This window comes from Otolemur garnettii, unplaced genomic scaffold, assembly GCF_000181295.1.
Source record: "Otolemur garnettii isolate 467f Iridium unplaced genomic scaffold, OtoGar3 scaffold00060, whole genome shotgun sequence".
NCBI classification, from domain to species: Eukaryota; Metazoa; Chordata; class Mammalia; order Primates; family Galagidae; genus Otolemur; species Otolemur garnettii.
In genome coordinates, this window is record NW_003852455.1 from 9,650,759 (window position 1) to 9,675,318 (window position 24,560).

The 24,560-nt window shown below is 44.4% G+C and overlaps 1 protein-coding gene and 1 pseudogene across 11 annotated transcripts in view; one reads left to right on the top strand and one right to left on the bottom strand.

Moving 5' to 3' along the window:
• Window positions 1–24,560, bottom strand: part of ST6GAL1 (ST6 beta-galactoside alpha-2,6-sialyltransferase 1) — a 118,430-nt gene that overhangs the window by 29,725 nt on the left and 64,145 nt on the right. For 4 of the 11 annotated variants that reach the window (XR_002774102.1, XM_003792716.3, XM_023514863.1 and 1 more), the window contains exons 1-2: window positions 7,446–7,511; window positions 3,105–3,761 (exon numbers count right to left, since the gene is read on the bottom strand). Coding sequence is in view for 10 of the 11 variants with exons in the window: in XM_003792716.3 (XP_003792764.1) it covers window positions 3,105–3,711 (607 nt within the window). In the remaining variant the exon portion in view is untranslated. The other 7 variants (XM_023514866.1, XM_023514864.1, XM_023514865.1 and 4 more) reach the window with 5 other exon arrangements.
• Window positions 16,019–22,300, top strand: LOC100951152 (annotated as a pseudogene).

Consider the following 24,560-nt stretch of genomic DNA (forward strand, 5'->3'; position numbering starts at 1 on the left):
TGAATTTTCTTGCCTGTCTTCTATTCTTTCCTGTCCTTTAAATGTAAACCCTTTTTATGTTTTCTAATCAGTCCTCTTCCTTGGATTAAAACTGTCACTCCATCTTAATACAAAAGACTGCTGTAGCTGATCTCCAGACCAGATCCTTCTCCAGAATCAAATACCTAACTCAAAGGTATCTACCCAGAGAAATCCATAAACAGGCTCAGTACATCCAGAATGGAGTCTGCCCTCCTCCAGGAGCACGCTCCCCTGTGGTGTAATATGGCCTGCTCTCAGGTCAGAAACCCTGGGACCTGCCACTCACTCAAGGTCATTTCTGGTCAGACACTAAGTTCTGTCTCTTTTGTGTCAGAAACAAATAAGGCCCTTTCTCTTCACCACCATAACCACTGGTCTGGCACTTCTCACCTGGATGTGGCAAGAGTCCCTGAGAGAATCCCTGGAGAGATTATGTAGTAGACCCTATAGAGAAGGAAACTCAGCCAAATGAGAAAACTCTCCAAAACACACACGATTTCATCACCTGGCTGCTCAGAAACCTTCTACGGCTCTCAGAATGGAATCCAAAGTTTTATTGTGACTGTCAACAATCTGTACGCGCTGATCAGTCACTGCCTTTCTGGCCTTCTCCCTCACCATTGTCCACGCCCATCCAAACAGGGTCACTGCAACACCCAGACATACTCTGTGCTTTTCCCCCTGCAGCCTTCACTTCTTGCCTTTGCCTCGACTCAGAATGTTCTTTTCTTTTCCTCTAGGAGAACAAATAGACAAGAGTATCAAAGAATTCTTTTTAACAAGGGATAAATGGTGTTAAATTGTATTATGAAGCTGCAGTTATTATGAGGCAGAGGAGCAGAGGGGTTGGGTATGGGGGTCTTCAAATCAAACCCCAAGCTGCTGTTAACCAGCTGCTAAATCCCTCCAGCCTTCACAGTTAGCTCATCAGCAGAATGAGAGTAATATAACCTCCCTGGCAGGTCTGCTGGGAGGTTTAAGAAAGTAAGGCATGTTAGGCACACAGCAGGTGCACAATAAGCATTACTCACACATCTAAGATCCTTTCCATGTGTAAGTGAACTATCACAAATAACTGAAAGTTACTGACTCCATGTGCTGATCTATGGGTCTGCGGGAGGCACAGTATGTGATCACCATCTCTCTGATTAACAATCTCACAATTGTTTATAAAATTACCATAAATTACTTAAAAAATTGCCATAAAATGGCTCTTGTTTGAGTCTTTTAGCTCCATTTCTGAGGATATTTCCCCCGCTCTAGGGCAGCAGTCATCATTTAAGCTGTCTGCACAAAAACTTTGTTAGCAGTACTATTAGTAAGAGTGAACACTTTGAAACCATCTGATATGTTCAATAGTTGAGAATGGGCTCCACAAATTGTGGATGCAGCAGGGTTCTGGCCTGCTGCCTAGAACTCCGAGGCTTCCATAAAGGGCCTTCCCTTCCCTTCCCTTCCCTTTCCCCTTTGTACTCTAACTTCCTATTTTGTATTGTTGGTGAATCTATGAATAAGTAAAAGAATAAATGAGTGAATGACTTAAAATATTTACTAAAACTCCCAGAGGATATGCCTTATAAAAAAACAGAGCAGCTGAAGTCTAGCATGCAATTTTTATTGTATCTCAGGATCAAGGGCCTTTCGTGGAAAATACTTGTTTGAAGTTATAATTGCAGTCTAGAGAAAAAGATTATTTTCATTTAAGGAGTGCATGAGATCTCAGCCTCTGCTCCCAACTTAACTGACAACTTCACATGTAGAAGGAGGATCAGCTAACACCTGAGCTATTCTAAAATCTTTCCTTTATGCAGAAAAATGGGGGAAAAAGAAATCTAGTTCCATTATGGATGAACAAAAACCAAACACATTTAGTTCCTAGAAAATGAAGTTCAGAAGAAACCAAAGAGGCAAAAGCAAAAGTTGGGATGGTGCTGCCCTTCGTGGCAGTTTTTACTGGTTAGGGACTGCCTATTTGGGGAGGTAGAAAGTGTGATCTCACCGCTCGTTTCTGCTCTAGAGAATCCAACTTGGGTCTACTTTTCTTCTTTGAGAGCCTGTGTTTGGTTTCAGGCCATTTTTCCTGGCAGTTATATGAAGGAAATAAAAAAGGAGACATATGACCTCACCTGCTCCAGGACCTCCGCCTGACAGAGGAGGGAGGTTTCCTGTGCTTTGCTTTCTTTTGCTGATTCATTTCACTATAATGGAAAACACATTCTCTCAAAATGAGGGAAATATAAGCAAATCTACAGCTCCCTAGGGTACACGTTTACAAATATGAATAAACGTTCTATCTTTATCAACTGCAAAGGGTTTCAAGAAAAGCAAATTAATACATTTTGACTAGTGACTCTTAAACTCTTTTTAGAGCACAGATCCCTCTGAGAATCAAATGCAATCAATGAACTCCCTTATGGGGGGAGAAGCACACACACACATTTACATGTGTTTTAGGGATTCCTGAGCTCCTTAAAGTTGGTTGACAGTCTCCAAGTTACGAATTCCTGCCCTAATTAAAGCTTTTCTAGTTGAAAATTTCCCAGGTGGTTGAGACCAAGAGTATTCCATTACTCAATTAAATAACAGAATTTCAGAACCTGAAAATGAAGTCGAGATCTATGCTTCAAATATCTGCAAAGGTCAATTGTAGCTTTTTGCTTATTGGTAGTGGTGGAACTCCTTTCAAACGAAATCTTCTGCAGAACATATTTAAAACAGATAAACATAAAACGATTCTGCTCCCAACAAAAAGACATAACAACTGTATGTGGGGATGAATATCCTAACCACTTTGATTTGACCATTATATATTGAATACATGTATTACAATACCACTCTGTATACCATACATATGTACAATTATTACATGCCAACCAAAAATAGAAGGAAAAAATAAAGCTATTGTAATTGATAAAGATGCCAGACACCTGGATTCCCATTGTTCAGCTGCCCTGATGGTACTTCTGACTCTGAGGACACTGCCCTGGGCCTGCTCCACTGGTCTACCAAGCCACACTTGGGCTGCTTGTCACTTGTCACTATCTCTTGGGCTGTTCAGAGAAACTTAACACCCCAGAACATACCTATTTCTTGGCCCAGCTGGGAGGACTTCAGAGATCCCGCTGAGGAGACAACAGCGCACCTGCCCCAAGGCCCAGCCTTGATCCTAATGTTCTCCTTGGGCAGGTAACCCTCCCACAGGGAGGTGTTGAAGGGAAAACCTGTGGCCTCCACCATGGACACATTCACGTGGTCCCGGAGGTGACAGCGCAGGGCCTCTGCACTGAACTTGACACCTGGCCCAGGCCCCTTACAGGACACTTTGTACTTGTTCATGTTGAGATAGTTCTTCCAGACCTTCTGCAGCCTGGGGATAAGGTTTTTGGAAGAGCTGTCCTTGTTCCACACGAAAAAGGAGGCCTCTGGTTTAGCCTTGGCTGAGCCCCTGACACCGCTGAGGGCCTGGCTGCCTCTGTGGGGGTCCTGGGTGCTGCTCAAGGACGCAGACTGGGACTCAGACCCTGCGGCTGGTTTCCCCAGATACTTTAATGCCTGGAATTCCTTGGCTGGCAATTTAAAGGAATTATAGAAACTCCCTTTCTTCTTTTCCTTCCATAGACAGATGACTGCGAACAGGAGAAAAGCCAGGACACAGCAGCTGAATTTTTTCTTCAGGTTGGTATGAATCATAATGAAGATGTGTTCAGGAAAGCCACTTCGTTCTTAGCAGGAAAACAAGCCTTTAAAAAGTGGGACAAGGAAAAAGAAGTGATGTAAAGAAAATCCTCAAGTGGCCTGAGGTTGGGGCAACGGCCCAAGCAATGGACTGTGGAGGCTTGAATTCCAGCCCTGGTCCACCTCCCACCACCTGGGCAACCCTAGGCAGTTCTCAAAACCTCCAGCCTCAGTGTGGGCTTTGAATGCAGAGAGCATTCCCTCAGACACTCCCTTCTTCCTCTCTGAGCCATGAACACGTTCTACGTCTTTCCACCATTAATTTTTATAGCTTGAACCTTAGTTTCTTGTTGCCCTGACTGCACTCAGGTTCTTAAAATCGGAAACCATATCTTAGACATCATTTGGTTCCTAGAGCCTTAAGCCATGATATAAAGGCAGGCATGCTCGAGAAAAGGATACAAAGATAGAGCAGTTTGCCCTGTCTACATCACAGAACCCAAACTCTCTAAAATCTTAAGTGGTCTAGCATTCTTTTAAAATAGCTAGAAAGAGCTCTCTTGTGATGCATGATGCCCCAGATTGCGGTGCATCTCTCTAGGGGCTGTGATGTTGGACTCTTGCCTGAGAAGAAGACTAAGCCTTAGACTCAGTTTTGTGCAGCGCCCCCACCCAAGAGCACTACTGAAACAGGAAGGTGACTCGCCTCATGGTAGAGGGTAGGAAATCTGGGCAAAATAGCAGACATAGCCAATTAAAGAAATAGATTTTTATTTTATTTTATTTCATCATAACCAGGACCACCATGAGGCACCCTCCACAGAGCACCATGCATACCATAGTCTAATTTAAAGGGCATCTCCTGAGCTGTGCAGAAGGGCCTTGGCCACTGCTAGCCATGAATGAGGTGTTACGTAGCATCTCCACTATCACAGATGAGCAACTTGTGTCTCTCAGAGGTTAAGGGAAACGCCCACGATCACAGAGCTGAAGAGAGGTTTGCACTGAGGTTCAAATCTGAGCACACTTGATTCCATAACCCACATCCTTTCCACTACATCACATGCAGAACTGCTGAAAGTTCTGGGAAATAGATTTTACTAAGCAAATAGCACCTGAATAGCTCTCCTTCTATCTGGGTAAAGACCTACTTTGTTTTCCCAGAATTTATTGTGTAACCGAATGGACACTGGAAGCACTTTGAACTCAAACAATGTCTGCATCTTTTAGAAAACATTACATTCTTTCCTCAACCACTAGCTTTATTTGCTATAATGAGTCAAAGCAACTGCCACCAGGGTTTTGCATTAGGGGTCCAAAATCCCTTCCCATGGAGCTACGCCTAAGGATGTCTGGGACAAGGTAGTAGAATGTGGGACTGGGTATTTACAAAGGCTGGGTTCTTGTTCTCATTTTTGTTGACCCTGGGCAAGTCACTTCACATTTCTACCCCTAAGTTTCTATAGAATAATCACATGTATCTCGTCCTGTCTGGTGCACAGAGTGTTGGGAGCACCAAACAAGAAAATGATGTTGATGCACTTGAAACAGGTAAGCAGAAAGGCACAGGAGGTATCTGAGTGCAGGGGCATAGCCTCTCGGCACAGGGGCCCTTGTGGGGTCAATGTGGCAGTGGAAGATGGCAGAGTGCTGTACCAGCCATCACTTATCAGCCTCAGCTCAGGCTCTGCATCTGAGATTCTTTCATTAACTGGCATCCAGACAATTCCTGGAAGCCACTGTCAGTACCAAGTGGTACTGGCCACTCTCCCAGACCTCAGGAAGCAGTGGCTCTGGGGAAGATGGGTTCCCACCTTGTACTGCTAAAATTTTGGAAGGAGTGAAATGTACATAGAGAAAGAAAAATTCAGACATAAGATCATGACATGGGAGGTAGGGTATTGTTGTATTATTAGAAAACCAAGGAATTCCATTAGCACAGATCCCCAACACAGCTACTCACATGGCCACAGGACAGCTGAAGGAGAACCAGAGGAGAGGGAAAGCAGCATGGGAGGAGGGCCTGCCACCGTGTGGCCCTCCACCTGGACTGTCCCTTGAGTTTTACCATAACACTATGGTTGAGATATGGACAATCCTATTTTAGGAAATGAAGAAAATGGGGATTAGCAAGGTTGCCAGGGTTTCTCCAAGGTCACTAGCTAATCAGTGTTAGAAGCAGGATTCCAAGCCAGGTCTGTCTGACTCTAGAAGTTCATGGTCTTTCCACTAAAAGACAGGCATCGGTGATGAGTGGCAGTGAAAAGTCAGTGTTAACCCAACAGGACTCAGAACTCAGGGTCCCTAGAGAGGAGGACTCGATCTGTCAGGCAGGTGCACACAGCCACCTCCACCACCAGCTCTGTGCCATCCATCACCACCGTGCCACTTGGGAGACTCTTTCTCCTTAATCAGGTCTCAGGAACCCACTAGCATCAGCAGAGCAGATTTTATGACTCTATTTATAGCTGAAGATAGTGACATTTTACAAATGTAAGTTAATTTTCAAACTTGCACTTGTGATTTGGAAATAGTGGACTTACAACTTGACTTTTGCATGTCTGAGTGAAAGAGATGGAGGAAGGGGCCTGATTCAGCACCAGGGGGTAAGGCACAGGGAGGAACTGCCCAGCACCTCTCCAAGGCAGAGGTTTCTCAGGAAAGAAGAGTACTCCCAAACAGCCAGGCCCAAAAACTGCCCCGCAATCACCAGATGGCCTCAGCCTTCACAGCCTGTTGCTTGTCGTGGCCTCAGAGCACTCATGTGAAACCCCATATCAGAGCTCACGGGTTACCTAGGCGCCACCCTCGGTTGAGGCTCCAAGTCTACCAGGTGGCTGGAGTTTCTGCTCACAGCACCTAGCACTGCAAGACGCCTTTCTCATCTCCCAGGCTGCTCTAAGGACACAGAGCCTGAAGAAGTTTCACCTAAACCAGCCTAAATGAGGAAAAACAGTAGTAAGTTTGTCTCCACAAATTCTTTGGAAAAACACACCACATTTCGAATTTTCCAACCACACCAGACGTGTTTCTTCAGCCTCCAGGTATGTGCCCGGCTGCGTTCTCTCCCCTTGTCCATCTGCCTGTTAGCTCCAACAGCATTACCCGTCTGCTTCTGCAGGTTGGTGAAGATCACCTCCCCTTGGGCACTATCCCTGCTCCCTGCTGCTGGCGACCAGTGCTCTGTAATGTTTGCTGTTCATGCCTGACTCACTCCTAAGAACTCCTGGCATCATTTCTGAAGCCCCAGTCCCCAGCGTATGTCTGAAACAGAGTAGGTTGTCAATAAAGGATTACTGAACTGATAAGACTGTATCAACAAATCCCTACCATCACAGTGAGGCTTCTAGAAGAAGAATACGGCAATTCACATTAGCACCTGCAGAGACCAAGCCAACACGGAGCCAGCAGAAAGAAATGCTCAAAGGAAAGAATCTTGCCCGGATCCACTCATCACAGTGCCTGGAACGTAGCGGGTGCTTAAAGATGGTTGAACGAATTACAGAAAAACTCTCATCTTAGAATTGTAGCTTACAGAAATGGACAACTACCTATCTCCCTCCCCAGTCCCTCTCAATAGTAGTCAAAAAGGACTTAAAAAACAAACAAACCAACAAAAACCATAAAGAAGACAGCAAAGCCAGAACCGGACACTGAGATCCTGAAACTCCTGGGCAGCACACTGCACCACTCCATTTTTTATTCTGGAATGAACCCCTTTTCTAGCCCCGCCTCTAGGTGCTCCTTACCTGCTTCTGGCTGATCTCCCTCCAGGTCCTCAGGAACTATCCCAGTGCTCCATGGGAGGGAGGCTTGCTTTATCAGGCCTGGAGGCCAAGGCTCATTTTTCTTAGGATGATCAAAAAACATCTGCAAAGGCAAAAAAGAGAGAGAGAGAGAAGAGAGAAGGTGAGAGCCATTTACCAGCAGAGGCAGGGTTAAACATTAATCAGATGGGGAGAGCTTCTGCAGTCCTGGGCTGGGACTAAATCTGGGGAGCACTGGGGGCTCAGAAAAGACAGAAGAGCCTCTTATAGGTGTAATGCTTTTCATCCGTGAACAGCACAGAGAGCCCAGAAATAGACGCCAAGTAAGAATGACTAGAAAGATAAAGCAGGTACCAGCTGACCCACCCAAGAAGAACAATGGTTCAATCTCTGGTTCATCCCAGAGAAAACTCCAGACAGATTTTTTTAAAAAATATTTATTTTCAAACAATATTTAATGATACATAAAAGTTTAATCAGAATTTTACCTGAAAAAAAACTGTGAATACTATCCAAATTCAGAATAAAAAAAGTACATTAAAAAATGCACATGAAAAGAGAAAATATTAGAAAAGAATGCACCCAGGATGGTAGACTAATAGGTGTTTTCATTTCCTAGAACTTTATTATTTATATTCCAAAATTTCTAAAATGTGCATGCATTTATTCTTTAAGTTTTCAAAATATGAAAAACATGAATAAAGAAAGCTGGATCTATCATTCTGTCTTTGTCAGCTCTTTCTTCTTTTGATGCAGTGTAGAAAAATAGCAAAGAAAGAAGTTGAATACAGTCACTTGCAAGAGAAGTCCAACTGCTGTACGATGAAAAACATCATAACTACAACAAGAAGGAAAATAAGGGTCGCGGTCTGAAAAGGATTGATAAGCCTCCCCAAATAAAGAAGCAATTGGCGTGAACAGACAAGTCACAAAATAAAATACGCAGTTCACGAGCATATGATGTTATGGTTAATCTTTAGAGAGGCCTGAGAAAGGCAGCTAGAATAATAAGATATTAGTTTGCAGTATTTATATTGATCACAATTTTCAAAATGATTCATACTCATTGCTGGTCAGATGGTAGTGAAATTCGTATGCATTCAAAGGAGAAATGTAAATGAATTGCACCTTTCCAGAAAGTATTCAAGACATAGAATGAAAAGCTCATGACTACTGACCAAGTTTGAAGAGTGAATAAAGAATTCAAAAAAAAAAAAAGGAGATTATATACTTCAGTTTTGTCAGATGTAAAATGATTCCATACCTTACGTAATTGTGGTAAGAATTGAAAGAGAATGAAGAAAATAAGTAATGTGAGTTCCATAAAGCGATATGTCATACGTGTAAGAAAGAAAAGTTTTTCATTTCAAATTGACTTATATTGGTGAAAATCTGTTAACATCTAAGCTTCCAGCAATAAGGAAAAAGCTAAACTATGGTACATCCACTTGAGAAAAAATATATAATGGTGTATGAATTTATATAGTAATAGAGAAGAAAATCCTTAAAATATTATATGAAAAGCAAAATAGAAAATGTTACCTGTGCACACAACAGTGACTAAAAGTTACAAATGTCCAAATATCTAGAATGTAAATGGTTAGACCTGAAAGCAGGTAGTCAGCAAACTGATTCACTTTCATCGGTATGACTTCCTTTGTTATTCTCATTATGTTAGCTGAATAATTAAGGCAAAATTATTGGGGGCAATACTGAAAATACATTACAACCTTATGTATCAATTTGCACAATATTGGGTTGGCCTTGAGGCCTGTCCTAAGAGACCTAGCATTCCTAGAACCAAGAGGAAGCACGTGGCCATACTGGCTTTACCCTACAAATGAGGAGAAAATCCTCTGTTGAAGCTTAGGAGTTCAGGTTGAGAGAACCCCAGCTTTCGCTGACCAGGAGGCAGGTAGGCAGGCCCTAGGCATAAGCTCCAAGGCAAGAATGAGAAATGCCATTCTTTCCTTGTCAAAAAATTCTGGCTCTTCTTAGCAGCTCAGAGAAGAACTGGTTCCTAGGCAGCCTCCTTGGAAAGTCAGAAAATATCTCTGATATCTATCCCTCTTTTGGCGGTGTGAGTTTCCTCTGCGGCATGAGCATTTTTAATTATGTATGCATTCATATTGGTATTTGATTACTGTCTATCCCTGTCTACTAAAAATGTAAGCTCCAAGAGTAGGAGCTTACATTTCCAGTGGGTATCTCTAGATGCTAGATGAGTGTCAGCACATAGTAGGTGCTCAACAAATATTTGCTGAAAAAATAATGGTGGGAAGGTTGCTAGCTCTTATCTCGGGCATCACTGATGCAAGAGGCTCTTTCTCAGCCTCCTACACAGAAGGCTGCGGGTAGTCATTGACCTTTGCATGACAGCTATTGCCGGTGAATGCAGATTCCCTGCCATCTCCCAGTGCAGGAGCTGCTAGGACATGAGACTTTCATTTGAGTTCAACCCACAGACATCAGAAGAGTGCACTGATCCCCAGCTCTTCCTTCCTCAAGTCAACTGTATTTGCTGGGAAAGACTTGCCCTCTACCAAGATAAAAAATCACTCCCCACTTTTAGTTTGCAAAAAAAACCAACCTGCTGAAACAAAAGTGCTGCAACTGTCTTATCTAGATCTACCATAGGTGATGAGGGCCTTTCAAAAATAGTCACTGCTGCTGCTGAGCCAGCAACACTGGTGATCTTCAACCAGATAAAGAAGTGGTAACAGAACCCCCAACTTTCTGGGTGAAAAACTTCAGTAATCACAATAAAATAGCTACTGTTTATTTAGTACTATCTATGTGCTAAGCACTGATTGTTAAGAATGCAAGCTTTAGAATCAGACTGATCAAGGCAAGAGCACTAACTCTGCCTCTGAGCAGATATTCAACCTTCGGCAAGTTACTCAATCCTAAGACTCAAGACTTAGCACTTCTTTATCTTAAAATGAAAATCATAATAACAGGTCCTGTCTCATAGGTTATTTACAGATTCAAGTAAGACAATACACCTAAAGGGATTGCAAGTATCTGTGACAAGTATTTTACACATTATTTACTCCTGACCACCGCACCCTCTGTGGATACCATTACTAGCTCCATTATACAAATGGGGAAACTGAGACAGAGAACACAAATAACTTGCCCAGATTTAGTCAAGTGGCACTCCAAATGTCCCAGGCCTTTTCATGCCTTTGTAGCTCTACATGTGACGTTCTTTCTGCTAGGCATGTCTTTTCCCACCCTGTTTCCATAGGGCCACACCCACCCAGCCTCCAATATCAGCTCAGATGCCCCTTGACTCTGAAATCTTTCTTGACCCCACAGAGATCAATATGACCCACAGTTCCTGTTCTGCCCTCAGCAGTCTAGACAACAGTTATCAGCCTGCAGGCCCACCCTGACCAGATTGAGAATTTAAAACATATCTCTGGTCCCCTGCATCCAGCTAGGCTTTGGGCCATGACTAGGAAATGCTCAGTCATGTCTGAATGAAAAAACGAAGCTACCTCCTAACACTATCCTGCCCCAACCAGTGGCCTTTGAATACTAGATCCCCCCCACCCAACCCTACCCATCACACTCGATTGCTGGCATCTCCTTCACAGCACAGTCACTACAGATGTTCACTTGTTTGTACTGAATGCCAGGGAATTTACCACCTCCCCGGATGGCATGCAGCTGTGAGAGTAGCTCTCCCTCTCAGAAAGATCCTAAAATCAAGGAAAACCAATTTCCTATAAAAATAAACCCAGTGGTTTAAGCTCTATTCTCTCAAGCTACACTGACTCCAATGGAGAATCTCTAACACTTGTTGAGCTCATTTACAAACTTCATGTGCATGGACTCATTTTCTCCTTGCAGCAACCCTGTGCAGGCGACACCACCACCACCCACTACCCCAGACCCCTTGCCAAGACCATCTTCACTCCCACCTAGGAAACTCTTCTTTACTCCTTAAATCAGGGGTTCTCAACCTGTGGGTTCCGACCCCTTTGTAACAGTGAAAATACATCCTGCATATCAGATATTTACATTACGATTCATAACAGTAGCAAAATTACAGTTACGAAGTAGCAAAGAAAATAATTTTATGGTTGGGGGTCACCACAATGTGAGGACTGTATTAAAGGGTCACAGCATTAGGAAGGTTGAGAACCACTGCCTTAGCTATTTTAGCTCCTGGCTTACTATAACTCTCCTCAATATTATTTCTGTCATAACTTACAGTGATATTAATATCTACGATAGGAAAGCCCAGTCCTCTGCCTTCACAGTTCTTTGATCTCCGCAATCCCAAGGATTGGGACCTCAGCCACTCACTCCCAGGCTCATGTCTCGGATCTTGGTATGTCCCAAAATATATATTCCCCTCTATAATCTTGATTTCAGTCAGCCCCTCTCCAATTGCTGCTCCTGTCTCTACGACTTATTCCAACTAGTACTCCAACCCCAACAAGCTTCTGTGGTCAATCTCACTGTCCCCCACTTCCCTCATATCCTCACTTCTCTTCCTAATCAGCTTAAATTCCATGGTCATTCAAATGAATTCCTGGCCCTCTCTTATCAAATGTGGTTGGCTAAAACCCAATCTTGCTTAAATTCAACTCTCTGTCCTACTACCCAGCTGCAACCGTGCAACTGAACATGGGTAGGGAAAATCACACCATGATGCCTACTGATTTCACTTCCAGTGAACGATCACTGGGTGCCAGTAGGTCCTGAATGTTCCTCAGCAATCGCATGCCACCCTCTCAGTCCGATCATGTCCCTCCCACTCAACTACCACTTGACTTCTTCCTTTCAATTTCACTCTCCCCTGATGAATATGTGACTTGTTCATGGAGAAAACAGAAGCTGCCAGATTAGAACTTCCTCCAGGCCCCGACACAGCCCACTGTATCTTCCTTGAAGCCCATACATCTCTCGTCACTATAAATGAACTGGCTGTGTCCAACACTTGCAATAACCAACACTTGTCCACTTGTCTACTTTCCTTAAGTGGACACTCTTGTCTACTAGGAATTCTAGGAAAACTTCTATTTTCTTCTGCACCAAGTATTTCTCTCTCAAAGATTATTCCCATCAGTCGATAGACATGCTGCTGTTCTCCTATCTTAAAAAACAAAAAGAAAGCCTGTAATTCAGGCAGCCACCACCTGACCCCTATCAGACTGCCTGTGCCTTCTGACAGGGGGCAATGGGAAGCACATAGTACCAGCTATGAAAAATTGTTGCCCAGGCTCAGTACCCATAGCTCAGCAGTTAGGGTGCTGGCCGCATACACCAGAGTTGGCGGGTTCAAACCTGGTCCTGGCCTGCTAAACAACAATGACAACTACAACAAAAAAAGAGCCAGCATTGTGGTGGGTGCCTATAGTCCCAGCTACTTGAAAGGCTGAGGCAAGAGAATCGCTGAAGCCCAGGAGTTTGAGGTTGCTGTGAACTGTGATGTCATGGCACTCTACCAAGGATGACATAGTGAGACTCTGTCTCAAAAAAAAAAAAGAAAGAAAAAGAAAAATTGTTGCCCAAAATGTTTAAGTTGGATATTTTCAAGCCTTAATGTACAATTCTAGTTTTTAGGAAATACCAAAAAAAGAAGAACAAGTTTAAAAACACTATAGGGAAGTTATCACAAAAATCCAGAAAGTAGGACTTCTTATAAGACAACTGAATTGGTTTCATTAACAAGGCAATGGGCATGAAAACCAATGGCTTAAAAAACCTAACAATAGCATGCGATACCTAGACCTTGTCTGAAACTTCATTTGAACAAAACACTTTGGGGCATAAATGGGGGTATTTGAGTATAGATTGGGTATGATATAATATTATGAAATCTCTGTTAATTTTGTTAGGTGTAATAATGATATCATGCTTATATTTTTTAATAAGTCCTATGCATGGGAAGAGGTAAGATATGAAATCTACTTTAAAATACTTGATCAAAAAAGTAGATGAAGCAAATATAAGAAAAGGCAATGCCATTTTTAAAGATATAGTTAAATTAAGCTATCTGAGAAACAAGAGAGATTTACAAACTCCTTTGTTCTCAGATAGTAATATTGTTGGGAATGGGGAGAGTTTAAAAGAGCTCAAAGAAAAAAGTTAGGATAGACAATTATTTCTGTTTTTCTAAAGGAATTAACTGAAAAAGACATATTGCTTTACCAAAGCCACATAACAGCCATTATATGAATTCTAAATAAAGTTCATTTCCCCGCCGTTCCCCCTGAACTTCTTGACCTCATTCCTCCTCCCAGCTCCTGCCCGATTTCTCTTTCTGTGACTATAAAACCCCAGTAAGTAGTGTCCATAGTAAATGCTTCCACTTTCTGTCTTCCCATTCTCCCTTGTACCCACCCCAACCAAGCTCCCCCATCTCACGAACCTGCTCTTGTCAAAGTCCATGACCTCCGTGTTGCTAACAAGTGGCCAATGCTTGCTCTTCACTGCATTCAGCCACTAGCAGCTGGTCACTCCTGACTCCTCCATGCATGTACCCACCTGGCTTCTTAAACCTTCACTTCTGATTTTCTCCAGCTCACTGGTTACACCAACTGGTGCACTGAAATGCCCCAAGGACTGCGCTTTGTTCTGCCTACACTCGGTCTCCACGGGTTGTTGGTATCTTGTGGTCTGTGCCAATCTGCCCAGCCCACAGCGTGCACGCAATGCGTGTTTGCTGCAGTGCGCTAAAATAGTTCAGAAAGCAGGTTCTGTCAGTGAGTTTCTCTACAAAAGAAGCCTTTGAAAATGTTAAAAAAAAAAAAAAAAAAAGGAAGAAGAAGGCGGTGCAGCAATAGGGTGGCTGGAATAAAACATCATACTCACTTCACTACTTACCATCTCATCTACTCTCTGTGGGGGGGACACAGCATCACAGGGCACAATGACTCTCAGAGCACATCTAAATTTTTAAAACTGCTTGTTAAAATATAGGTTCCTAAATCTGTCTGAATCATTCTCATTCAAGTAATCTGATGGGTGGAGGTGTGGGGACAGTGGGGGGGGGTGGAAATCTGCATTTCACAACCACCCCCCAGGTAATTAATTCAGAAGCAAGGGGCCAAGTCTATACACCACACTCTGAGAAACAGGTAGCAGAGGACAGTGCTACTCAAAAAGAGGGCTGTAGGGAAGTGCTGGCCTGAGGAAGCTTTGCACATACAGGGCGAGAAAGGTACAGAAACTTAGTGTACGTAACTTTTACATGTTTAAGAATAATTTAATAATTTGTAAAATGGGGCTTGGATGGTGAATGCCCTTCTTTTCCTTTCATTCTCCTAGAATCCAGTTTTTTGTACTTTACAAAACTATTGATGCATGACAAACTGGGGGAAAACCCAGTTCTTTGCCACCAATAGTTTGAAAAGCTTTGGTTTTAGAGAAAGAGCTCACTCAGCTGTCATCTCAAAAACCTAGATTCTCATCCTGGCTTTTGTGCCTGTCAAGTTACGTGGGCTTAGGCCAGTTTATCAACTTCTGTGAGCCTTGTGTCTGCTTCTGAAAGTGTGGATAATAATGCCAAAAAGTTTGCTCCTGCAGGGTTGTGGTGACAATATAATGACAGATGTTATCAGTTTGTTTGGGCTTATAATTATCGAGCTTATACTATGTGCTATGGACTTCACAGTGAGTAAAGTCCCTGTAATTCGGAGTAAGTGCTGTCTGTCATCACCACAGGCCTCCCAGGGTCAATGCCCCGGTTCCTCTGAACTCTATCGAGTGGGAGCCGGCATGAGTCAAAACATTAATAATTTTGTAGACATGTTTGACAGTCTATTTTTCTCAGAGGTGCAGCAAAGATCGGAAATGTGATAAGCACCAAGAAACTTACAGCTAGTGAATCTGAGAAGGGAGGGAGGGGAAGCCATGAGAGAGATTCAGTGTCTGAAAAGCTGCAACTGTTTGCAAGTGTTTACCTGAGTGAGGACAAACCTGACTGCAAGGGGGGGTGACGGTGGGGACGGGAGATGCTCCCCAGATCAAAGCCCTGAAGATAAGTGAGCTTTCATTCCTGCCTGACCCAACTATGTGAGACGAAGGCTGCAAAAAGGGTCTCTGACCAGATACTAAATCTTTTCCCAGCCAGGCAGGCACTGATGGAGAAGATAATGAGGTCCTCAGAAACGCCCGAGTGCACGTCCCCAGAAGTTGTCTAAGAGCTTGGAAGACAGAACCTTGTGGGGATGCTGAGCCGGCACCACGTGCAGGCTAGTGGTCAGAACCAGCCTGGCGGAACATATAAGGAGAGCTCTGAACTCAGAACTAACAGAGCCACGACAAAGGGAAATCAGGGCCATTTGCTACCATTGTCAACCTTGACCCCTTCAGACAGATGTACATTTGTAAAAACTCTGCCTTCCTATCTGACAGGTCACAAGTAGGCTCCTTACATAATGCCCACTCCCCACCACAGCTCTGGCCCCAGCAGGCTTCACCCCCAGCCTCACCACAGGAAAGGCCAATCTGCACTCGGCTGCACAAATCAGAGGCAAGAGGAGGGGAGGGAGCACAAGGCCTATAGAGAGGCTTGAATAAACACAGCATCCTCCCGAGCAGCACACCCACCCCTCCTCGCTGCAACCTCCCCCAGGCTACAGCACACACTACCCCTGGGAGAGAGAAAAGAAAAGCCGGTGCTGCCTCCTCCGGAAGAGGAGCTCTGTCCCTTCCTCCTAAACTTTACTCGTCCCCACCACTCTCCTTTATTCCTGGGGTAATTTAAAACAAATGCCAGACTTTATTATCAATTCTCTCATACCAGCTCGTCACCGCTGAGGTTCCATCAAAAACCAAAACCCTCAGCTTTTTCACCACGGCTGCCGGCTGGCCTGGCAGCCAATGTGTCCTGGTCTGACCAGAGACCTTCACTGTCGCCTACCATAGCTTGGCTCCAAATTGGACCACAAGCTCTCAGGAGATGTGGGTCCACAGAGCCACTTTAGTGTTAGACTTTGGACTACGGGCAGCTCGGTGGTGGCAGCAGGAGAACAGAACCTCTGGATGGAGCCTTGCTGGGAAGTTTTGCTAATTGTGGCAGCTGGACAATGTTCCTCATTAGCATCTGTCTGTCAGCATGATCGTCATGTAACTTCATTGTGTTCTTGAGCCTAGTGGGCTTCTAGGCGAGATGTCCCATGACTCCACAGGGCAAGTATCAGCACCTGGCAAAGGTGGAGGATGGAGAGGCCAGTGTTACCTTCCCTGCCGTGACTCTGACATCAGTCATTGACAAGACAGATAAGGTCCCAGTGACCAAGGCTAAAGCCATCTATGGCATCATGAATTCTCTGATCATAAAACAGACCCAGAAGAGCATTCAGCGTTTTAAGCAACAGGCAAAGCTGAGAGATGCTGGCTCCACACCCCACAAGGGCCTCACCACCAAGGAGCCCAAGTCCCTTCGAGTGGCAGAAGCACTCCACAAATTAAAGCCACGGAGTGGAGAGGTGACGAACACAGAGAGCAGCCTGCGTCAGCCCAGGCCTCCCCAAGCAGCACCTCTCATTCTTCACCCAAGCGTAGACCCAGGGGCTGCTTCACTCCCAGTTCTTCCACAGAGTTACCTGGCCCAAATCCTAGCACCATGGACTCTGGAAGTGGGAATAAGAACAGAAACTCACCAGATAAATGGAGCTTCTCTGGACCAAGATCCCTCCAGAAGTATGATCCAGGAAGTTTTGCCACCCCAGCCTACCGAGGAGCTCAGAAACCCTCTCCAGTGGAACTGATCCGAGCCCAGGCCACTTGAGGGCTGAGGATCCAGCAGCCTTCAAGCCACCTAAGATGGACATGCCAGGGATGGGAAGAACAAAACAACCCCCATGGACCCATAATCTCAAACCCCGTGGCCTGGATGTGCTCACACCACTGGCTTCTAGAGCTCTTTCTGGTCCAGGGATTCTAGAGACCCACTTCCTTTTTACCTTGGCTCTGACATAGGAAAGGTATATTTTTAAAAATCTCTTAAACAGAGCTAGACCTGAAGTGGTTTTTAAAAAACATTAGTGCAGAGTTTGCCCTTATTGTGTGAAAGAAGTTTATATTGCTTTAAAGTTAGATCAAATCTCAGCAGCAGTATATGGGGACTTCATGATCTATTTTTGTATTATTTACCCTAGATAAGACCTTGATTATTGCTCAGCTCACTTAGGTAATTAATGTCTGTGCTGCTCTAAAAACACAGGCTTTTTTTTTTTTTTTTTGAGACAGAGTCTCAAGCTGTCACCCTGGGTAGAGTGCCATGGCATCACAGCTCACAGCAACCTCAAACTCTTGGGCTTAAGCCTTGCCTCAGCCTCCCAAGTAGCTGGGATTACTGGTGCCTACCACAACACCCACCTATTTTTTGTTGTAGTTGTTGTTACTGCAGTTGTCATTGTTGTTTTAGCTGACTTCAAACCTCCCAGCCTTGGGGTATGTGGCTGGCGCCCTACCCACTGAGCTACAGGTGCCGCCTAAAACACAGGCTTCTTTTTTTTATTATTATTAAATCATAGCTGTGTGCAACAATGCAGTCATGGGGTACAGTGTGGTGTTTTGATATACAATTTGAGACATTTTCATCAAACTGGTCAACATAGCCTTTATGTCATTTTCCTAGTTGTTATGTCAAGACATCTATATTCTACTTTTAGAAAGATTCACTTGTACCCTTGTAAGATAAACCATAGAGGTGATCGCTCCAATCACCCTCCCTCCACCCATCCACCCTCATCCCATCCTCCCCTATTTCTTAGGCTATAATTAGGTTATAGCTTTCATATGAAAGCCATAAATTAGTTTTTTAATAGGGCTGTGTACACTGGATACTTTTTTCTTCCAATCTTGAGATACTTTGCTAAGAACATTTTCCAGCTCCATCCATGTACACATGAAGGAGGTAAAGTCTCCATCTTTCTTTATGGCTGCATGCCCATCAACACATGAATGGATCAATAAATTGTGGTATATGTATACCATGGAATATTATGCAGCCACAAAAAAACACAGGCTTCTTGATCCTTCTTTCACCACTGTCAATGCGAACACTGGCAAATCATGGCAGATAGAGGTGCTCACTGACTAGTTTAGACAACTTTGGCCTCTTGACTGCTGGTATTGTGTTCCAGCCTGGTCAGGTAGGTGGGCCTAACATGTGTTTGAGAACTAGATATAGTTAAAAGCCACACTTGGCAGGGATCTTACTTTCCTGGCTGAAACTGGAGTCACCTTGTATTTTGGTAGACCTAATAGATACTTTATCCTACCACCAGTTCTTCACGTGGTACCTCTTGGGCCAGTGCTATTAGAGGAATTTTTATGCCACAGAACAAATACTAGTCTTGCATATCCTTTCTTCTACTTTAATGTGAGACTGATTCCAATCTGGTTGAAAACTTCCTAAGGGAGAAAACTCAACCTACCGATTTGATAAACGGATGTGAAGGTGGTAACTACAGTTACATTCTTGAGTTCATGTGAAAGTGACCTTATTCATCAGCAGATTAGGGCCTAAAACTTTGGGGGCGAGAAGGAAGAATTCAAAATTCTCTGTATGGAAGCATTTTCACCAAAATGGGCCTCATACCTTTATGCAGTACATACCTTACTGGGGAAAGGAGACAGGAAAGCTGCCTTTTCACTTCTCCTCGCTGTGTACATGGTCAGTCACTGTCCTGGGCACTGTCTCAGACTTATCTGGGCACACACACACACACAGGGTTCAACCAAAGAATATCTGAAAATACCAGTATATGTATGATAATTATATGTGCCGAGATGCCCGTATCATCTAATATCCAATTCACTTTCAATTTTTTACCAGTTCTCTCAAAACTGTCTTTTATACTAAACTGTTCACATGAAGAACCAATGTCAGCACACGTTGTTTGGATGACTCCCCATTTTCAACTCTCTTTGACTATATAACAGTTTCCCACTCCCTTATTAGTTTCTTTCTCATGGTATATGGTTGTTGAAGAAACCAAGTTGTGTATCCTGTGGACAGGTTTGTGTTCCGAGTCTGGCTAATGACTTCCTCACGGTTAGTATAGTCCTAACCACTGTGGTTACACAGTACAAATCCACTGTGGTTCTTGTAAACTGAGTGTTAGATTTCAAGGCTTATTGAGATATAGTGGTTTCAAGTTCAAGGGTTCTCTCGATTTTTTATAGTATATATCCGAAAGGATCTAAGTCCTGGTAATCTAAGGGAGTTGGGGTGGAGGAATAGCAGGAAGGGAGCTGAGCTCTGCTTTGTAGTGGTCCCAGAGCCTGTGAGAAGCACAGCACTACTCCTAACAGGTCACTAGCTCAGCAAGTGCTCACTGTCTACTGAGAGCCAGGCTGGAGACTCAGCAGCACAAAAACCCACCAGACACCCCCAGCCCCTGGCACTGGCCTTCTAGGGACAGGTAAATAAAGATGCAACCAAACTAACACTGTATGTGGTGCCTTGCAAGAACATAAATACTATGCAGAAAGAGGAATAGTGACAGCTTGGGGGAAACAGGGTGGAGGAGATTTAAAGTGGATGTCCAGAGAAAGGCTTAGAGATGAAGGTCCCCTTTGGGTTCAAGAGCCCTGAGTTGATGACAGTTTGGCCTGAAATTCCTAGAGTCCTGGAGCTGTGGTTCTGCCGCTCCCTCTGTACCTCTGGGCCATTACTGGGTGGTAGACTCCCTGGGTTGTGGAAGAGTCTGTGTTAATTGGGGACTAAAGAGCAGTACATTGACTCATCAAGCAAGTGTGCCGTAGGCTGAACTGGCATTGTGCCTTCCTCCAGGCAAGACCTGGCTACCCTCACATTCTGCCCAAGGCCACTTCCTGTGAGCTTTCACAATCTTTATGGCCTCTATTGATGATCATTGCCCCAGATCAATTGAATCAGAATCTACAAAGGATAATATTGGGCATTTATATTTCAACGATGCTTCTTACATGATATTAATGCCCAGGCAAGATAGAGGAACAATATTCTAAGTGGTTCCTCTCCCACACACCTCTCACCTGGGTGACTATGAGACTAGGTGTGGGAGGGCAGAGGAGGGGTGCTCTGTAGCTTTGAGGATGAACTTGGACAAACTTTTCTACTCCACATCCCCATCCCCTTTCTCTTTGCATGATGCCACATTTGGCCTTGGGCTGGTCCTTGGAAAGGTATCAGTTAACAGTCATCACTTTGGTGACTTTAAAGGGAGGTGGCTACACTTTCGTGATTCTGGCATTTAGGAAACGTCAAGGAAGATGGGCCCTGACTTTCTCCTGCCCAGACTGGTTACACTTCCCAGCACGATCCCCAGCCCTCAGGTTTCTGGAGGAAACTGTATTTAAGATGTTAGTAGACACCATTGTTCCTGCCATGGCCCTCTGAGGCCACCACTATGGTGTCCTTTCCATACTGTAGCTAAAAAAGATGAATCTCCAAGAGGCTAAAGGACTTCTAATAAATGGCAGAGCCAAGACTTGAATCCAAACTGAATCCCAACATGCCCTCTTGATGCCTTCTGTAACACAATCTTCTTGTTTGACTCAGTGTCTCTCTTAGCCACAACTTTGCCCACCTGACCCCAGAAACAAAGGACTACAGCTGATGAGGATGTTCTCAAGGCAGAAGCACACGCTGTAGTGCCAAGCACTTGACATCTTATACCACTGAATCCTCCGACAGCCTTGGGTCACTGCTGATAGTACAGTTGACGCCTGGAATTTACAGAGTCAACATTTGGCATTTTGACGATTTGAGAACAACCCCAAAGATCCTAGACATGAAACAGAAGTAATTATGAAGTTTGTACAACAGAAAGCTGATAGGAGCCAGTCCCTTAGTATATAAGAGAGCTCACATCCAGGCCGGGACCCAGGGTGCAGGGGATAAGTGCACCCCCACCATGTATCAGCAAGTGATAGAAATAACCATTTGCTTGGGAACCATGATTCCCAAAGAAATCAAACTGCTAGCCCATGCTAAGGAAATTCTAGACTCAATAATGAATTTCTTTTAATAGATGTAGAAATTTTATAACTCTATATTTACAAAATCAATGGGATAGAAATGATTCAAATTTTCAGTTTTACTTGGTTGCATATGAGTGTCGGGGAAATTATGTGCTCTGGCAGTGTATCTGATTTCCTCATCTGTCAAATGAGAACAGAATGCCTCACCTTAGGCTATTGTATGCAAAAAACAACATCAAGTAACAATGAAAAGGATGTTGATTCAAGAATTCTCAAAGATCTCAAAAGAAATCTGTTATGAATGTCAACCTTCTGATATGTGTTTTCAACATCTTACAGGAACAGAAGTTGGGAGAGGCCGGATGACTTGCCCAGGAATGACTGGCCATAAAGCCAGTGAGCTTCCATTGCCACAACCCAAGAACAAGCCATCAAAATACTTCCAATCATGGAATGTGATTTATGAGAATAGCAGAAAAAGGATGCCCATAAAAGAGAGAGCTATTCCTGGACTGCCCAATCTCTCTCCCTCAACCCTGGCCACCAACTCCCTTCTCTCCCCTAACCCTGGGAATGGCAGAGTTGGGAGCTTATCTATTTTAACCACATCTGCTCAAATCAATCAATTCAATAAAGAGTCAATAAACTGTGAGCTCAGAACAGTGTCTAGAGAAAACCATTATTCCTCCTGCCCTCAAGAGGCTATCAGTCTCAAATACCATGAGGAATCAGACAAGTACTTCATCCACGAATTACTTTGTCTATTTGAGCCATCTAGTTATCTATATGCCCAGAGCCCAGGTCACTGCCTTTGTTCTGCTTCATTCACCAACAGAGTGAATGTTTTCTCCTTGCAATGAAGGTGCTCTTAGCCAGAGAGGAGGACCCAGGTGAGCTAAGATTTGATCCAATCTGAGATCAAAGAAGCTTCATGGATGGGTGAGAGTTCAGCACCCCCAGGAAAGTCCCGGGGGTGAGAGGGAAGAGGCATGGAGGAGGGCCAGGGCAGGGTCAGCCACAGCTGTTGTGCAGAGCTAAGCTGCACAGCTGAAGCTGGCTTTGCTGTGTGGCATTGTAAGTACCAGGTGGAAGAGGCTAGCATCCATTAGGTATGTAGTGGAGCAAATAAAAAGCCTCAGGACAGAGGAGGTAAGTGAGGTGCCAGTGGGGGAAGAGTGCTGTGTGGGTTCCACAGCAGCAGGGGAGGCAGGATGCAGGCCGGCTTCCCATAGCACCCCCTCTCCACTGCCACAAAATAAGTGACCTGCAGGTGAATAAGCACCATTGCTTATTGGACTCATACTACTTGCTGGGCACTCTCCCAAGCAACTGTTTAATCTTCACAACCACCCCATAAGGCAGGTAAGGATGAACTTATAAGTGAAAAAACAGAGGCTCCAAGAGATCATGGATTAGCCCAAAATCACTCCACTTTTAAGAGGCAAAGGCAGAATGTCAACTCGGATATGACTCAGGGACCACAAGCCAAGCAAACCACTCCCACCCCACCCCTGCCATGCTGAAAAGATGAGACTCAAGACTGAGAAGGGAAGAGAACCCCCAACAAGGGCAGTTTGGCAGAGTGGACCTAAGTTTCATTCAGACCAAGGTTTGGAGTCAGACAAATCCAGATTTGAATCCCAGGTTTATATTATCCAATCATTGTGCCACTTTAGGCAAATGACATGAACACTCGGTGTCTCAGTTTCCTCATCTATGAAATGTGTGCAAAACCACCTACCTCCCAGGGCTGCTGTGAGGGTTAGAGGTAAGGGCTGTGCAGGGCCTGGCAGGTGCTTCAGGACAGTAGCCAGAAAGCTTGGCCCTGGCAGGAAGCACAGGACAGAGGACAGGAGGCTGGGCCTCGTTTGACTGCTGTTGGGTGGAAGATGTCCTCAGTTCTTACAGGATGCAATGAAATTTCTAGAAGTGTCCAGAGTCAATATTTGTCTTTGGCAAAACACGGGACCTCAGTCTTCATCTCAACACAACTAATATTTGACACTTAGCATTCGTTATTCCAAACACTGCTCCACCGCAAAGAGAACAGGAATGTGCGACTCTCAAGGGAGCCAGAGGCAAGGGGGTGTCCCTGGGCAGACCAAACAAAGAGAACAGCCAAGGCTCAGCTATGAGGTCCCCCAGCTCTCTAACAAATCACTGTGCGTGCTCAGAAAAGTCACCATCCTGAGTTTCTGCTTTCTCACAGAAAAGGTGGCTTAAAAATCCCTACCTCTCAGAGTTTGGGAAGGGCAAGGGAAAGGAGAGATGAGAGGAGCTTTTACACTGCGCAAGTAAAATGTCTGTTCTTCTAAACTTCTCCAGGACAGTCTGTCGTGTCATCCCTTCCACAAAGCCAGTGAATGAAGCTTGCAGATAAAGCGCTCTCCCATTCTAATGAGATGAAAGAAATACTGTTTGAGAAACACTTAATCTAATAAGGTTTTCCTCAATTATGATTTGAAATAAGTTATAACTGGTAAAAATAAAATCATTTCTGTGTGTTCATATAGAGGAAGACATACCACGACATTCTCTCAGACCTCAGCCACCTCTTGGACCCCTGTGCAGATGGCCGGTGACAAATTCCTGCTCTCATTCACACAGAGAAGGGGACTTCCTGCCTGAGAGAGGAAAGTTTAGTAGATGTAACTCCTTACAAAAAAAGCCTGCTGACTCTTTTCTCTGGATTTTTCCTCAATTTAGAAAGTAGGCCAAACTCATCCCACCTCCCAGCCCGTGCTTAAACCTGTCACACTGGAATGTGCTGGGAAGTAACAGGAAATCAGTGAGATGGTCTCAGAGAGAAGCCAAGGTCAGGCTGGCTGCACCGAGGCGGGGCACCCAGTCTGGATTTCAGGAGAAATGCTTCTGTGCCGGTCAGTAGCACCCATGCTCAGAGCAGAGGGTGCTGCCAGGTTTCCTGGCCTCACCCACAAGCCCCAGCCCAGATGGCCGACCTTCGTTGGTATCCAAATAACCTAAAGGGTACACAAGATGCAGTAAATAGAGAAAAAGTATTTTTGGTTGTCTCCCAGTCTGCAAGCAGATAAGTTATTGAGAGTCACAGCCCCTGTTTCAGTTTCTCACCCTTCTGAAAGGGGCATATAGCAAGCGCATGTCCATCCTAGGGGCTCTAAGCCTGGGGATAGTGTG